Source organism: Salminus brasiliensis, chromosome 1 (genome assembly GCF_030463535.1).
Source record: "Salminus brasiliensis chromosome 1, fSalBra1.hap2, whole genome shotgun sequence".
NCBI lineage: Eukaryota > Metazoa > Chordata > Actinopteri > Characiformes > Bryconidae > Salminus > Salminus brasiliensis.
This window is the reverse complement of record NC_132878.1, coordinates 90554792-90570778: the sequence shown is the minus strand read 5'-3', so window position 1 is coordinate 90570778 and position 15987 is coordinate 90554792. Positions and strand designations below refer to the sequence as shown.

The 15987-nt window shown below is 43.5% G+C and overlaps 1 protein-coding gene across 8 annotated transcripts in view; it reads right to left on the bottom strand.

The window, feature by feature from the left end:
• Positions 1-15987, bottom strand: part of syngap1b (synaptic Ras GTPase activating protein 1b) — a 184557-nt gene that overhangs the window by 115601 nt on the left and 52969 nt on the right. For all 8 annotated transcript variants that reach the window (XR_011980623.1, XM_072692362.1, XM_072692369.1 and 5 more), the window contains exon 3: positions 498-603. Coding sequence is in view for 7 of the 8 variants with exons in the window: in XM_072692362.1 (XP_072548463.1) it covers positions 498-603 (106 nt within the window). In the remaining variant the exon portion in view is untranslated. The remainder of the gene's footprint in view (positions 1-497; positions 604-15987) is intronic.

The window sequence follows — 15987 nt, the reverse complement described above, 5'->3', positions numbered from 1 at the left end:
GTCACTCCTGGATTAAATCAGTTAAAAAGGGTATACATTCAGATATAATGAGTTTTGATGGTTTATGTGGTTTGTGACAGTGTACTGTAATCATGTTTTTTATATGGTTACTGCTGTCATAACATTTTATTATTTTTTATCTTTTATTTATTTTATTACCTAATTATAAAAAATATATATTTCTTGCTCAGCAATTCCAGAACTGAAATTAAACGAATGTCCTTTTTTGCCAAACTGTGCCTTTAACTCTTAAAAGAGAAGCCGCAAAATTGGTGTAGATCAGTCAAATCAAAGGGGCTGCAACCTTTCAGTCAACACCCCCACACACTGGACTCGTGTCCGGCAAGCCGCAGGGGACGCTTGTTAGAGGTGTAAAAGCGTGAGGCGCAGGGGATGTTTCGACAGACTGTGAGTGTGAGAATGTAAATGTGTGTGTGAGAGTGTGTGTGTGAATCAATCTCCCTTCACTTCGCTCTCTCACTCTCTCTCTCACTCACCCATCTCAGGATGATGCCGCCCTTCCACCGGCACGCTGACCGTCCGTCGCAGCAGCTTGTTCCTGTGCGACTCGGAGCGCCGCTCGCGCATCAACAAAGGATGAACCTGCGGGAGAGCGGAGCAACAGGGTCAATGCACACCGAAACTGAGCCAATACGCCACAGTGAGTCACACTCCGAGACCCTGCAATGTGGCCCAATCTACTACCCCCAGGACCCTTAAACTCTCATGATTGAGTTTTTAATGTTCTCGTCTTATTGCGCCCAATGAGTCCGGGTGGGTTCTGGATCTGAAGTGACCCTGAGCAGGAAGATAGATGGATAAATGGATGGATGTTCTTAGTTTGACCCAGAAAATCCAAAGTATACAGCTTTACAATTGAGTTTTCCAGTAGAGTTACTAAGCTCTACAGTGAATTAACTGCTGTAATCACACTGCTAATGAGCTGATATAAGCTTATAGTCTTATCACAGTATATCAGAGTATAGTGAATAGTAACCCTTGTATCCTGATGTGTATCAGGTTCTTGCCAATACACAACCTTAACAGAATACTCATTACAGAGGCTAAATGATCAGACCTAAAAGATCTGGCTGTATTATCCAAAAATACTTGGAAGATGGACTAAAATCTACTTGGATCCAAAAAAAAACCCAAAAACTGGAGGGCAAAAAAACTGGGCTACCATGCACTACCACTGTTGCGGTCACAAGTTCGACCCCCGAATCATGATGCGTTGCAACCGGAGTCCGAAAGAGCATAACTGGTCATGTTGGCTGGCACAGACGTCTGTTAGCTGGTGTAGTGGAGTTGGGGACCCAGCTGTATTGGTGAAGGTGACCCTCCTAAGGTTGGGAGCATTGCTAGTGCTAGGGGGAGTTGCTAGTGAACGGGTGGGTTTATCAGCAGTAAAAAAAAAATGTGGACTTAATCTCTACCCCAGTCATTTTTAGTATGGAACTACTCAAAAACCTCTGCAGTGGTGAGAATGGAGAGGCCTTAAGAATCTGCAGACCACTAATACAGACCCAACTCCCACAGGGCGGAGTGAGGATTCCTTAAAATAATGAAACACGTGAGTGCGTTTTTGGTGGGAGAGGAGGGAAATAATTGCCGGCTTGTGTGTGTAATGTGATGTTTATTTAAGGCTCTGTATGGGGTTGGGTCCCAGGGGGAGAGGAGCACGCCGTAGCCCATCCTGAGAGAGGAAAAAAAAGAGAGACAGAGAGAGAGAAAGGGAGGGAGAAGAGAGTACAAAAGAAAGCCCCCTTTTTCATCATACTGCAGCCCCCCGTAGCACAAACAATGAGGAAATAAAGCAGAACAGGTTCACTTCCAAATTGCCAGGAGGAGATGTAACAATGTGGGTGGTGCTCCTCTGTTCTGGCTGCTATCTTAAGGCAGATAGGGTTGGGCTATAGAGAGCGGGGAAAGTGGAGAGTAGGGAAGGAGGTGATAAATGAGGCGGGCAGCACTGGGTCAAATGGTGAATCCCAACGGAGCATGCCTCAAATGCTCCCTGTCACCTGCACTCAGAGCAAACAGTGCTACCACAGAGGGTGTTACTGTCCCAGAGCACACGTATGACTGAGCTGGCGGTCACTGTACAGTACCAGGACCACATACGTGAAGCAACCATACAGCATACAGCGCCTGCCAGGGAGTGACTGTATAGGCTGTACAGGCTCCATACACAGCTATCTAGATGGATAGATGAACGGATGGCTGAATGGAACATTGCTGTCAGGATTTGATTGCATTAAGTGACAAGAGCATTACTGAGGTCAGGATGTTGGATGATCACCACCCAACCTAAGGGTAGACGCCAAATGACCGAATATGTTAACTCTACTTCTGTACAATATTAGCATACACTGTATGGGCAAAAGTATTGGGACACCTGCTCATTCACTGTTTCTTCTGAAATCAAAGGTTTTATGACGATGAGAGCATTACTGAGGTCAAGATGTTGGATGATCACCATCCCACCTCAGCACCCCCAACTCCCCAACTCATCCCAGAAGAATTGGATGGGGCACCATTCGCCATTCCAAAGAACACAGTTCCACTGCTCCACAGCTCAATGCTGGGAGCTTAAACAAGCTTTAATAGCCAGAAGTAGCTGGAAATATAGTGTATATAGTGTGGTATACAGTGGGGAAAAAAGTATTTAGTCAGTCACCAATTGTGCAAGTTCTCCCACTTAAAAAAATGAGAGAGGCCTGTAATTGACATCATAGGTAGACCTTAACTATGAACGACAAAATGAGAAAAAAGAAATTCTGAAAATCACATTGTCTGATTTTTAAAGAATTTATTTGCAAATAATGGTGGAAAATAAGTATTTGGTCAATAACAAAGTTCATCTCAATACTTTGTTATATATCCTTTGTTGGCAATGACAGAGGTCAAACGTTTTCTGCAACTCTTCACAAGGTTGGCACACACCGTTGCTGGTATGTTGGCCCATTCCTCCATGCAGATCTCCTCTAGAGCAGTGATGTTTTGGGGCTGTCGGCGGGCAACACAGACTTTCAACTCCCTCCAAAGGTTTTCTATTGGGTTGAGATCTGGAGACTGGCTAGGCCACTCCAGGAGCTTGAAATGCTTCTTACGAAGCCACTCCTTTGTTGCCCTGGCAGTGTGCTTGGGATCATTGTCATGCTGAAAGACCCAGCCATGTTTCATCTTCAATGCCCTTGCTGATGGAAGGAGGTTTGCACTCAAAATCTCACAATACATGGCCCCATTCATTCTTTCATGTACACGGACCAGTCGTCCTAGTCCCTTTGCAGAGAAACAGCCCCAAAGCATGATGTTGCCACCCCCATGCTTCACAGTTGGTATGGTGTTCTTTGGATGCAACTCAGCATTCATTCTCCTCCAAACACAACGAGTTGTGTTTGTACCAAACAGTTCTACTTTGGTTTCATCTGACCATAAGACATTCTCCCAATACTCTTCCGGAACATCCAAATGCTCTCTAGCAAACTTCAGACGCACCCGGATATGTACTGGCTTAAGCAGGGGAACACGTCTGGCACTGCAAGATCTGAGTCCCTGGCGGCGTAGTGTGTTACTGGCGGTAGCCTTTGTAACATTGGTCCCAGCTTTCTGCAGGTCATTCACTAGGTCCCCCCGTGTGGTTCTGGGATTTTTGCTCACCGTTCTTGTGATCATTTTGACCCCACGGGCTGAGATCTTGCATGGAGCCCCTGATCGAGGGAGATTAGCAGTGGTCTTGTAGGTCTCCCATTTTCTGATTATTGCTCCCACAGTAGATTTCTTCACACCAAGCTGCTTGCCTATTGCAGATTCAGTCTTCCCAGCCTGGTGCAGGTCTACAATTTTGTTTCTGGTGTCCTTCGACAGCTCTTTGGTCTTCACCATAGTGGAGTTTGGAGTGTGACTGTTTGAGGTTGTGGGCAGGTGTCTTTTATACTGTTAACGAGTTCAAACAGGTGCCATTAATACAGGTAATGAGTGGAGGACAGAGAAGCCTCTTAAAGATGAAGTTACAGGCCTGTGACAGACAGAAATCTTGCTTGTTTGTAGGTGACAAATACTTATTTTCCACCATTATTTGCAAATAAATTCTTTAAAAATCAGACAATGTGATTTTCAGATTTTCTTTTCTCATTTTGTCTCTCATAGTTGAGGTCTACCTATGATGTCAATTACAGGCATCTCTCATTTTTTTAAGTGGGAGAACTTGCACAATTGGTGACTGACTACATACTTTTTTTCCCCACTGTATATTTTATAAATAGGTTGGCAAATGCTTATGTAAAAATGACGGTTGTAATATACAAATAATGTGAACTCGGTTCCAGTGGATGGATACGCACTTGTGTATGCAACATTTAGAATCACAGTCTCTTTTTTTATAGCATATATAAACTTTTTCTTAGATGGGCCTAAAATTTGTAATGGCTGGGTGCCACAAAAAGGCTTAATCAGGCCTCAATACTCAACTTACTGTTCATCAAAGTGTCTTATTTTGTATGAAGGGCAGTTTTTGGTCTGAAGGTGTATTACTCAGTAACTACAGGGACTTCTGTATAAGCTGGTGGGGCTATTCTCTGGCAAACAGAAGTTTGTAATAACACTTTCAGCCCGCTGGTGGGCCATAGTCTTTTTAACGAGTTAAAGCACATAATGAAAATAGCCTAAAATAACTGGGGTGGTTTGAAAGACCTGAATGGTTTGAGAGCTGAGATCACAGCAAGACGATAACATGTGATATTATTCCTAACGCCAGACTCCTGTGAAGACCTAAACACCCCTCTGTTTGCTCCATTAAGGTCCTGTGATCTGACTATAAAGCACTTATAAACATAGCTGTCATAAAAAGCTGGGGGTCCTCAGACCTTGATGTACAGGAAAGGCCATGTACGTCAGCATCCAGAGCAGCACAGTTCTAAAAGTTTCAGTTCAGAAACTTTCTGGATTAGGAGGAATTTCATCATACCATACAAGTCAGCCTTGGTAGGTGCATTCTGAGGTTGTTTAGATGCTCATCACTGTAGAGGCTTGCACTGCAGCTGTGATTCACGTCTGAAACCCAGCTGTGTCGTCTGATGAGAGGGCTCTGAGAATGCAGCTGGCTGTTTTTCACTGAGGGAAGGATAGATTTGCTAACATGCAACAGGCCTCGGCCTATGGTATAAACATGTGGGCTAAATGGAGAATTGGGGATGGATGTCAAAGCAATGAATTGTTGGAGCTGTTCTTCTTCTGGGGCAAAATAAGAGCATGATATACATCTTTAACAGAAAACAAAAGAAATTGGTGCACCAGAATTAGCATTTACATACAGGGTCAAAAATCTACATACAGCGCATCTAACAGCACCCTGACCAGATACTTTTGGTGTCCATCAACAAGCTTCTGGCAGAATTGTAACTGGTTGGATATTTGACCACTCTTCTGGGCACAACAGGTTCAATTAAATGTGGTACATTTAAGCATAACTTCCACATAACTTCAATATGGTTGAGGTCAGGACTTTTAGGAGGGCCAACAGTTGATTTATCCATTTCACAACCACCTTCCACAACTGGAGGTCAGTGTCCTGCTGGGACACACAGTTGTGTCTTAAATTTAACTGACTGGCTGGTGGTTGGAGGTAATGCTGAAGAATTCTGTGCTAGTTCTCCTATATTATTTAATCTACTCTGTGCAGTGGACCAGTTCCACTGGCAGCAAAACAGCCCCGGAGCACAATGCTACCACCACCATGTCTAACAGCTGATCCAGTGTTGGTCTTGGGGTTGAAAGCCTCGTCTTTACTCCTCCAAACCCAACCTGTGGTCACTGTGGCCAAATAACTCCGACCATAAATATTACTCCAGAAGGCTTTTACTTTGTGCATTTTGTGGTCAGCTGCAACCTTGTCAATCTTGAAGGTGTCAGTCCAATAAGTGCTGTCAACAAACCCTTTTTAGTTGAAAGACATCACTGAAAGCCCAATGACATGGACACTGCCTTGACATTTATGTCCATGATGAGTGTGTGTAAACACTGCCAAAAATTACACATATAACAATCTGAAAGATAACAAATATGCAATATTTGTAATGTTATAAATGTACCATCACTGACCCACAACTGCTGTTGAAGGAGTCATATCTTGAGAACTGGGTCAAGTCTCTGTTGTTTGTACTCTGAAAAGACCCATAACACAGTTTAATTGTGAAATGCTTGGAAGGCGTAACATAAGCTCTAGAAACGGCAGCAGCTGTGATGCAGATTTTGGGATTTCTTTAAAACAGAACTGTCTATAAGTCACTTACATTTGCCTGCTACCACAAACTGATATAACCACCAAAAACAGCATTCATGTTTTGCTAGTAAGGCGTGAACATAAGTAAGAAAATGTCATGGTAAATGTTTGGCTGCTAGCTGTCAGTCAGCCAACAGCCCTTTCCACCAGTGTCAAAACAAAGTGCTGAAAGAAGTGGCTTTCCTTCAACAATGGCACTAATACTGCAGCCAACATCACAAGATAAGACACCATTAGTGTTGGACACATGTAGTGAACACACACACACACACACACACATATACATATACACTAGCTATCAAACATACACAGTCACAATGAGCACACATGTCCGGAGTGGTGGGCAGCCATCGCTGCAGCATCCAGGGGACAGGGAGGGTGAAGGGGCTCAACAGCAGCGGCTTGCTGAATCCAGGTATCGAACCCATAACCCTATCAAAAATAAATGATTTTCAGATAACTGTATTGGAAACCCAGCAGAAAGCAGAGCTGGGTTCCCAAGCAAACAGGTCTGAAGATAAGGAGCAGTATCGACAACATACAATCCAACAGTCCCACAACATGAAGTAAATATCTCTTAATCTTCATTCTTTAAAACATTAAGATAAGATAATCCATTAGGTTAAAGTTGGAGAATGGATCAAATTCACCAACTGAAGAAACAAGGCCAATAGTTCTTAAAATAGTGCCTTTCCAATGAGGATTCTTTTATGTTGGCTGGGATTTTTATTATTTTTTTTAAAGCTTTGTTTGATTCTGTTTTGATTCTGATTTAATGAAATAATGGAAAATGCAAAAGGCTGCATTACCGAATAGCTACATAAGAACACCACAAAGACTCTTTCAAGAAAAATGTAATAATCTCCATCCATTCACCTTCTTATCCACTTCTTCCTGGTCAGGGTTGCGGTGGGTCCTGAAGCCTACACAGAATCATTGGGCGCAAAGCAGGAAACCCCCCTGTACAGGGCCTCAGTCCATTACACAGTACCACACACACACATTTACTTACACACTCACACCCATGGGCAATTTAGCATAACCAATTCACCCACCGTGTGTATTTTTTTGGGGGGGAGGCAGGAGGAAACCTCAGTGGTTAGAGCACTGGGTTACTGATCACAGGGTTGTGGGTTTGTTACCCAGGTTCACCAAGCTGCCACTGTTGGGCCCCTGAGCTGCTCCCCGGGCGCCGTTGCGGAGGCATGTGTGCTCACTGTCCGCTGTGTGTGTGTGTTCACTGCACGGATGGCTTAAAGGCTGAAGCCAAATTCTATAAGTGTTCAACACGAATGGTGACTCTGGTGACTGGAGCAGGCCCTGAAACCACAACCACAGAGTTTTTCTTATTTTGTGAACCCTACCCCTCATCACTTAAACTACTTTCTGGAGGTGGTCAGAGATGAGCATGATCACATAATATGTATGATGTGTATGAATGCTCTAAAAGTTCATTTTAACGGCAGAAGAATGACAGAGTAAACTGTATAAGTTGTATTATTAAGATGTTATTCCTACTCTGTTAATAGTAAACCCTAGTCACAATCCACTAAAAGGTAATCAGGCTGGTTTTGCTCACTTAAGGCAAAGCACTGCAGCTGGATGCTGTAATACTCAGCATGCTGAGAACCTACAGTATATATATATATATATATATATATATATATTGCTATTTGCAGTGAGATTGCGAAATGGGTCCCTCAATAAAAAATGCATTATACACAATAAATCCTTCATGAGTCGTGAGCTCAAGGACCCTACGTTCCCTTATCGACTAAACTGCCCTTTTATTTGAACAATTATCCACCACAGGGTCTCACTCAGTAGAGGCGATATTTTTTTTATGTGCTTGGCGAAGTCTGTTTACAAGGTGTCAGCTTGCATAATGTGGGATTTAATTATTTTACAACTAATTTGGGTTTGGGTAAACTGAAACCTCCTCCACTACAGACATCACCGCTGGTACTATAATACTGTCACCACCAAACGTTTTGCCACAGCTTTGCCACATTTCTAAAAATCTGGCCAACTGTAGTTCTCTGGCTCATGTATTCCACTGCAGCCGATGAGAGCACTGACTATAAGAAACGTTTTGGCTAGTCTTTGGCGGGTCTATATGCTTGTAGATGACGGGGTCTACATTTTAGGAGATTAGTCTTATTAAGGCTGATTACACACTAAGGTGCATTACTCAGTATCTACAGGGACTTCTGTACAAACAGCTGGGCTATTCTCTGGTAATAGAAGTTTGTAATAACACTTTTTAGGCAGTTTTGGCTGTTTAGGGGGTTAAGCCACCCACTACAGAAATTGAGAGTCTGTTTAATCCAGGATAGACTACAACCACATCACTTAAGCCTGTTTCGGAGATGGTCAGAGGTGGATATCAGCAATACTCAGTTAGGCTACATAAGCAGAAACGTAGCAGGTGAGAGGAAAAATGAGGAAAAGCAAGGTGGCGGCTATGTGAGGCTTGAGTTACCTTTCCGATATTTGATATTGTGTGATACACTGCTCGTAACAGCTGAGGAACCATGTTTACAGTAGGTTACCAGAAGCAAAATGGAAGCAACGTTTGTCAAAATTTCACAATGAACGGACCAAAAGAAACAAAACAAAAACAAAATTTCATACTGGGACTTAAGATTTTTTCACCATCTGTAATGATTTTGAAGATGCAAGGTATGTTTGAACAGCAGCGATATATTGATATGCAGGTAAGTAAAATCAGACCTTATCTGCTCATGTCCAGGATGCAGCTTAGTTAAAAAAAAAGGGGTCAAACATGTCCGGTCAGCCACTATTTGAACATAAAACGCATGTTAATACAATGTGTAAACAAAATCAATGATGCTTACATTGGTCAACATGATGCATCAAGAGGAAAGGAGGCAGTAATGTATATTTATAAGAGTTGCAGCTCCGCCATGCTTTCAGACATAGAGAAAGATTCTTCTGGCTAGTTTCTAACACCTGAAAAAGCTTTTAAGCCTTGCTGTTGCTCAGATGCTGCAATTAAGGCCATATTTTAAAGGACAGCAACTGTCCAAATCTTTTGTTTAAATCTTGTAGCTTGTTTAAATTTTACACTCAACTCATCTACCTCTTGCATAACACTCAACACCCACAAGAATTGGGCAGAAATGTGAGAGCAAGTAAAATGCAGCCATTCTAGAAAGATGCCAAGAGTAAATATTGAGGAAACTTTGTCAAAGGCGATACAGAATTGCACAGTTGGCCACACTTGGCCACATTATGACTGAGCTGAAGAATCTCCAGAAGCTGCATAATACATCAGGAATGTTTTGATGTAAGTTTGTAAGCCCTCCATCCAGAAGAGGCCATCTGTGCTGGTCTGGAGGCAGATGTTGTGAACCAGATGTCCGGAGTCCTCAAGCACACGCTCACAGTGACCCTCAACACACTGAAGACACGAAATCCACTTAATGGTTTTCAATGACAGAATTATAGCCTTATCTATCCTTATCAAAAACCCTTTATGCTCCAAACAATCATGGACTTGCTGGCAGGTCCAGGCTCCCATTCCTCACGCCTCCTAATTTAATAACACAGATCTTTTGAATTGTTGAATAATAAGCCTTGGTGTGTAGACCAGTGGTTCTCAATACTGGTCTTAGAGTACCACCACACTGGATGTTGTAGTGCTTTCCCTGCTGTAACACACCCACTCACCCTGAGGAAGGGCTTGTTAATTAGTTCATTAGTTGCATCAGGTGTGCTGGCAGCTGGTAAGGCAAAGGTACTTCAGGAGCAAGACTAAGAATCACTGATGTAGGCTCAAAATGTGGTTTTAGGGGGCTAGGATATTGAAACAGAAGAGCAAGTTTCTTTAAAATGTCTCCATTCAGATTTTGGACTGGAATGTATTAAAAGATTTTTGAATTCCATACAATCAAGAAGTCCAACTTGGTCCTGACTTAAGGGTCTACTACATGTGCCATACCGTGAACCTCAAACACTGTTGTCTCTTCACTGAAAAGTCTTATATTTACACCCCCCCCCAACACCCAGATCATTGGAAAAGGTCTTTCCACAGAAAAGTTGGGACAAGGTCAAAGGCTACGACCACTTTGAGAGAATCTAGTGTTAATGATACACAAAAGAAGTCTGTAAACACTTGCTATAGTGTGTTGTGATTGACTGGACCAATGACTAGAAAACATGGATCCCTTGGTTCCATTTGCCACCAGAGACTAGTAGAAACCAAAGGCAGAGCAAGACCGACCCACTAATTTGGTAGACTCGCCCCTTTCTCCCAGACCAAGTGCATCTCAGACCACCTTCACTGAGCTCATAGCGAATTTCCCCCCTGGGTTCCCAGTTTATCTGATTAGATGAAAGTTTCAACAGTGAAAGTGCAAATAGTCCACATAATGAACAGAAAGGGCGCCATGCAGGTCCTGCTGCAGACGACCAGTCTCTTCCAGCAAAGTCTGTCTATCACTCAATTCCTAAGTGTGACCCCACCTTCTTATGATATAGCAGAGTAAGGGTTTAATGATGGAAAATCAGGTTAGAAGAGGAAAATGAGATGGAAAATGGTCTGTTTTGACACTGAAACATATGGGGATGGGCAGAGCTACACAGAGATGCTAGACCTGTGGTTGCTTCTTTTTCAAGAGATGTTGTACTGTCCATGTTTTCTACGGTCAGTGGCCTGGACAGAAAATCACATCCAAAACATCCACATGGAGAGCAAAGCTGCCACCCATTTTGTGATAGAAACCACAAAGCTGGCTATGTCTCCTGTGTGGCAGGCTAGAACTCCACCACCAGCACATCAATGCAAGGATCTTTAATGAAAGAAGTAAACACAAGAAATTGTCACTCCACACTGCCATGGGACCTTTCTGTACATGTGCATGCATGTAGCTGAGGTATGGCTTCTGGCCTGGAACAACTCACAGAAAAATAAATCTAAAGGCTAAAATTGATGGCTTTAGTACAATTAGATCCTTTAGGATCCTTTAAGATTTGAAAAAGTGGTCTTCTGGAATGTCCTTGTATGAAGACAACTTGGTGATGTGCTTGGCCTATGTGCTGTTCACCTGTTTAGATGGCATCTGGAATGAACAAATGAAACATGAAGGATTCGGCTGAACACCTAGGACATTTTGGTATATGTGAACTCATGTGGTAGACCCATGGTTGTTAGATATATTAAATCCATCAAAATACGCAAGGTTTCTAACCAAGGTTCGACTGACCTAATCTGAAATTAATAAATGAACATTTTAAAGCCTAAACCATCAAATAATTGCCAGAATACTTTAAAACTAGACTTAATCTTTTGACCAATTATTACAAAAAAGAAATGAAATAACATTTTGCATAGTTTACCTTTATTTTACAGCATATTTGATTCATCAGGAATGTACTGCTCACAAACTAAAACACAGAATAAACAAGAAAAACCAAGCAAGCCTAGATTTGCTGGACCACCATAGGCTGCATGGAATGGTCAATGGCTTCTCAAGAGTGGGAAGTTTGGGGCCAAAATATCTGGTCTTTTTTGTGAAAAAGTACCTCTATTACATTTCATGTACCATTTCATGTGACCCTGCCTGGTAAAGGACTCAAACCCTGCCCTCAAAGCTGCAAGAAGCTTACCCCATATGTCCTTGTTTTTAGATGTGAAGGGTCTCATAAACATGGCTTGTGACTAATGCTGCAGTAGCAATGCTGGGCAAGGCTGGCAGCTGGCGTAATAACAATGCTAATAACGAAGTAGTGATGCTATTGCTGCGGTAGCGATGTTGACTTGTACAGACTTTAGAACACACATCTTCATATCACTTCCTTTAACAATAATATATCAAGCAAGGAGACCCAACTTCAGCTTACCTAAGATTGCATCTCCTATTAACAGCACGGATACTTGTTAGCTTTGGGTCAAAAGACAGTTCTCTGACCATCAGTATGAGAAAATGTCTCTTCTAGGCAAAAATGCTACAAGGTTTCAACAAGGTTCATTAATCAGCTTAGTTAGGGAAACTGCCTCTTCTAGGCCGGCCCACTAGTCCGGCAAAAATTGTTCAACTCTTTTATTTTACTTTTTACTTTTATTTTAATTTCAAACGTAGACATTTTTATGTATCTTTTTGGTGCATGCAGTGTACGGGTAATCCATCTGATTTTATTTTATTATTTTAGCAACTCCTTATAATTTATGTAATACATTTTGGTTATTATTGACATATTATTTAATCATTATTTTTTTAATTATTTATTACTAGCACACTGATGTTGCAGAGGACTTAAAAACTCTGCAATCTGTAGCACATGACTTATGGTGTCCTAATATCAAGGTTCTCCTCACTGAATCTGATGTCATCTGTTAGGAACTAGGCATTGGGATCTATCCCAGTGAAGGTGCCGGACTGCCTGGGGCACTTTGGTATATGTGAATGGATGTGGTTGAATGATGTTGGGAGGAACACCTGCGCTCTATTCGGACGAATGGCACCCTGTGATCCACTAGAGGCACAGGGTGCAGCTGTTCACCTGCGTTGTCCTGATAGCAATTACACTGGTCAATGTTATCTGCCAGAAACCCGCAGCAGGGGACACTGGACGAAACAGAAAGAGAGAGAGATAGAGTGAGAGCGTTTTTTTTTTGCCCTATATCAACTCTCTGATCTCCAGCTCACCTCAGAAAGAGCTCATTCCCCCATTCTGTCTTTTAACGACTCCACAGTGGAGCTGTTACCGGCTGTTCAAGTAGCGGCGTGTTGCTATCGCGTCGTCACTGGAGTGTTTCCACACAAACAGCAGCAGCGTCGTGGTGAAGTGGAGGGAAAATAGGCTCCGTAAATGTGGCTTGGCACAGCAGCAGCAGCCGCACATCAGGGGGCACTGCCATATGTCAGAGCTGTCTAAGCAGGCCCAGCTGTGCAAGGGGGCATGCGGAGAGCCGACGGATCGGCAGGTGTGTAATCCATTTGGCCCTGGTGGGGCGCTAATCGATCACTGCCCGGCCTGTCTGACCGGCACTGTGCCCGGTAGCCCGGGCTCGTGACTCGCCCTGCACCCACGGACATGCTACTCAAGGACCAGCTCCCGGGAGCTAACGAGAAGAGCCAGGACTTGTCTGCTTGAATCAGCATCACATTTGCTGACAGGTTGCAGACAAGGCTGCTGTTTTTAATGCACTCCAGAGGATTGAGCTTCAGCTGGGAAAGGGCTGTTAATTGGGCATTAAAGCGGGCGCACTTTCACGATTTTCACATTTTCAGAGATCCCGAACAGATGTTCAGAAGTCCGGTGGAAACATGCAGTTGCTGATTTTCAGACATATTAAACTGGGGTTAGCGCAATCATGATTTTTCATGACTGATTCTGATTTCAACTGCAGTCAAACGGCTGATCCAGACGCCTGATGCTGATTAGCTGACTTCTTTGGCAACATGCAGTGCAGACAGTAACACTATTTATTTGCTCTTTACCCAAGGCTCACACTTTGGGAGCTAAATGAATGCATGATATGACACACGTGGGCTGGCAGTTGGCCCTAACTCACACACAGATATGCAACCTCTTCAGACGAAGTGCTAAGAGGAGCAATTCAAGAGAAGAACAATTTCTCAGAGAAGACAAAGAATGTCCTACTAACATTTCCAGAACATTTTATTAGCCGCAGCAGAAACCGCCCACGAAGAAGCATAAAAGGTAGCATACAGCGCTACGAAGGTAGCATAAAAGCAACAAACATACACAGTATGTCCAAATGTTTGTGGACAGCCCTTCTGATGAATGCATTCAGCAACTTTAAGCTGTACCCATTGCTGATGAAGATGTGCAAATGCTCTCTCTCTCTCTCTCACACACACACACACACACACACACACACATAGCCGTAGTGAAGGACTGCCATTAGAATACCACTCTATTCCATAGGAGCAGCATTGAGCTGTGGAGCAGTGGAAGAACTGTTCTCTGGAATGATGAATGGTGCACCATCCAATACTTTTGGGATGAGTTGCAGATGATGAGGTTGGGTCATCATCCAACAAGCTGTCCTCTCTAACGGTCTCGTCACTAAACGCAATCAAAAGCTCACATCAGTGCTCCTCCGATCTAGTAGAAAGCCTTGAAACTCTCTTTTTTATTGCCTTTGATTTCAGAATTTCAGAAGAAACAATGACAGAGCAGGTGTCCCAATACTTTAGTCCATACAGTGTATATGTGTGAAGATGTGTTCCAGCATCAAGGTTTCTAACAAAGGTTCTGTTGGTCTGATCTGATGTTAGCTGTAATGAATGTGACATAATTTAGTAAATGTAAGATATCGGGATCTATTCCTATGAAGGTATACGATTCTGGACAATTCGGCTCATGCACCCCCGTCAACTACTCGGTCAGACACGACCGGAGCGAGATTAGGATTGATCAAAGATGAATGACAAATATGGAACCTGTCCTGTCTATCACGTCCCGTGTCATGAAGCCTGTGATAACAAATTGCAGTATTACATTCTTGGCAGAGCAGTGACTCGACGAGCAAAGAGACAATCGAACCCGGGTGAGTGACAAAGTCTTTTCAGCCCATCAAACAACACTTCCATCTAACAGTTTGATATGGTGCGGTGATTCATCCAAGAAGGCCATTGCATAATCTCCTCTCCCCGCCCTCTCGAAATGGCTCCCAATGGGTCATGAATGTGTGAGCATACACTGGAGATTCTTCTGAGCCGTGCTTTTATAGACTGTGACAACGGCAGCTACGGGCAAAAGCCCACCATGGCCCTCCCGTCGCCCGTGTCGGCACTAATGAATCAATCTGCCGTGACGGCCAGCAGCAGCATATGGGGGAGAGTGCGGAAAAGCGATGAGAGTGGCCACAGAGACCAATTCTGTTTACTAGTCTTTCTTCCTAATTCAATAGCACAGTGCAGGGCCAGCTTACAAGAATGGCTGCCTCCCACTCACACACACACAACCAGAGGAACTGTGCTCTGGGCCCAGCTTGCTGCTTGTGTAACGGAGTGTCACAGCGGCACGGAGGGCCGTGCAGGGGATGCGCTGGTGCGTGCAGCGTGTGCAGTCAGATGCAGGCCGCTGTCACTGCACATCTATTAAAGTCAAGCCAAGTGGCAGGATGACACCTGCTGCACTCTCGCTCCCTCTTATGGCATCGACGGGACATGACAACACACCTGGTGTTTCGGTGGGTCTGGGTTTCTGGGCTTGGCTTTGAATGCTGCACCTGAGAGGGGACCAGTATTGGCCCCGAAGGGTCTTGGTCCAAGCCAGTTTGCTGATGTCCATAGAGGTTCCTGGAGCTCACCAGATTAACAACAGCGAGAGTTCCAGTGTAGTACTGCACTGCGGCAAAACGCCTTTAGGGCCTTTAGGAATGTGTCTTCAATAACAGCCCATAGACTAGGAATATTGACATGGCTGAAACAAAACCTTGTATCTCCAAAACTGCAACTCTACAGGAGAAGTAAAACCTTCTTAACTTTTGGAAGGAAGTCTTTGACTAACTGGAAGTCAATGTGAAAGGCCTGATGTGTTGGAGATGTTCTAAACCCAGTCATCTAGCTGTTACAATATGGCCCTCATGGTTTCTCATGCTTGTCCATTTTTCCTGCTTTCTGCACCCTTATCACCTTCAAGAACTGACTGTTCACCTGATCCCTTATATCCCACCCTCTGACAGATGCCACTGTAGATGAAGATAA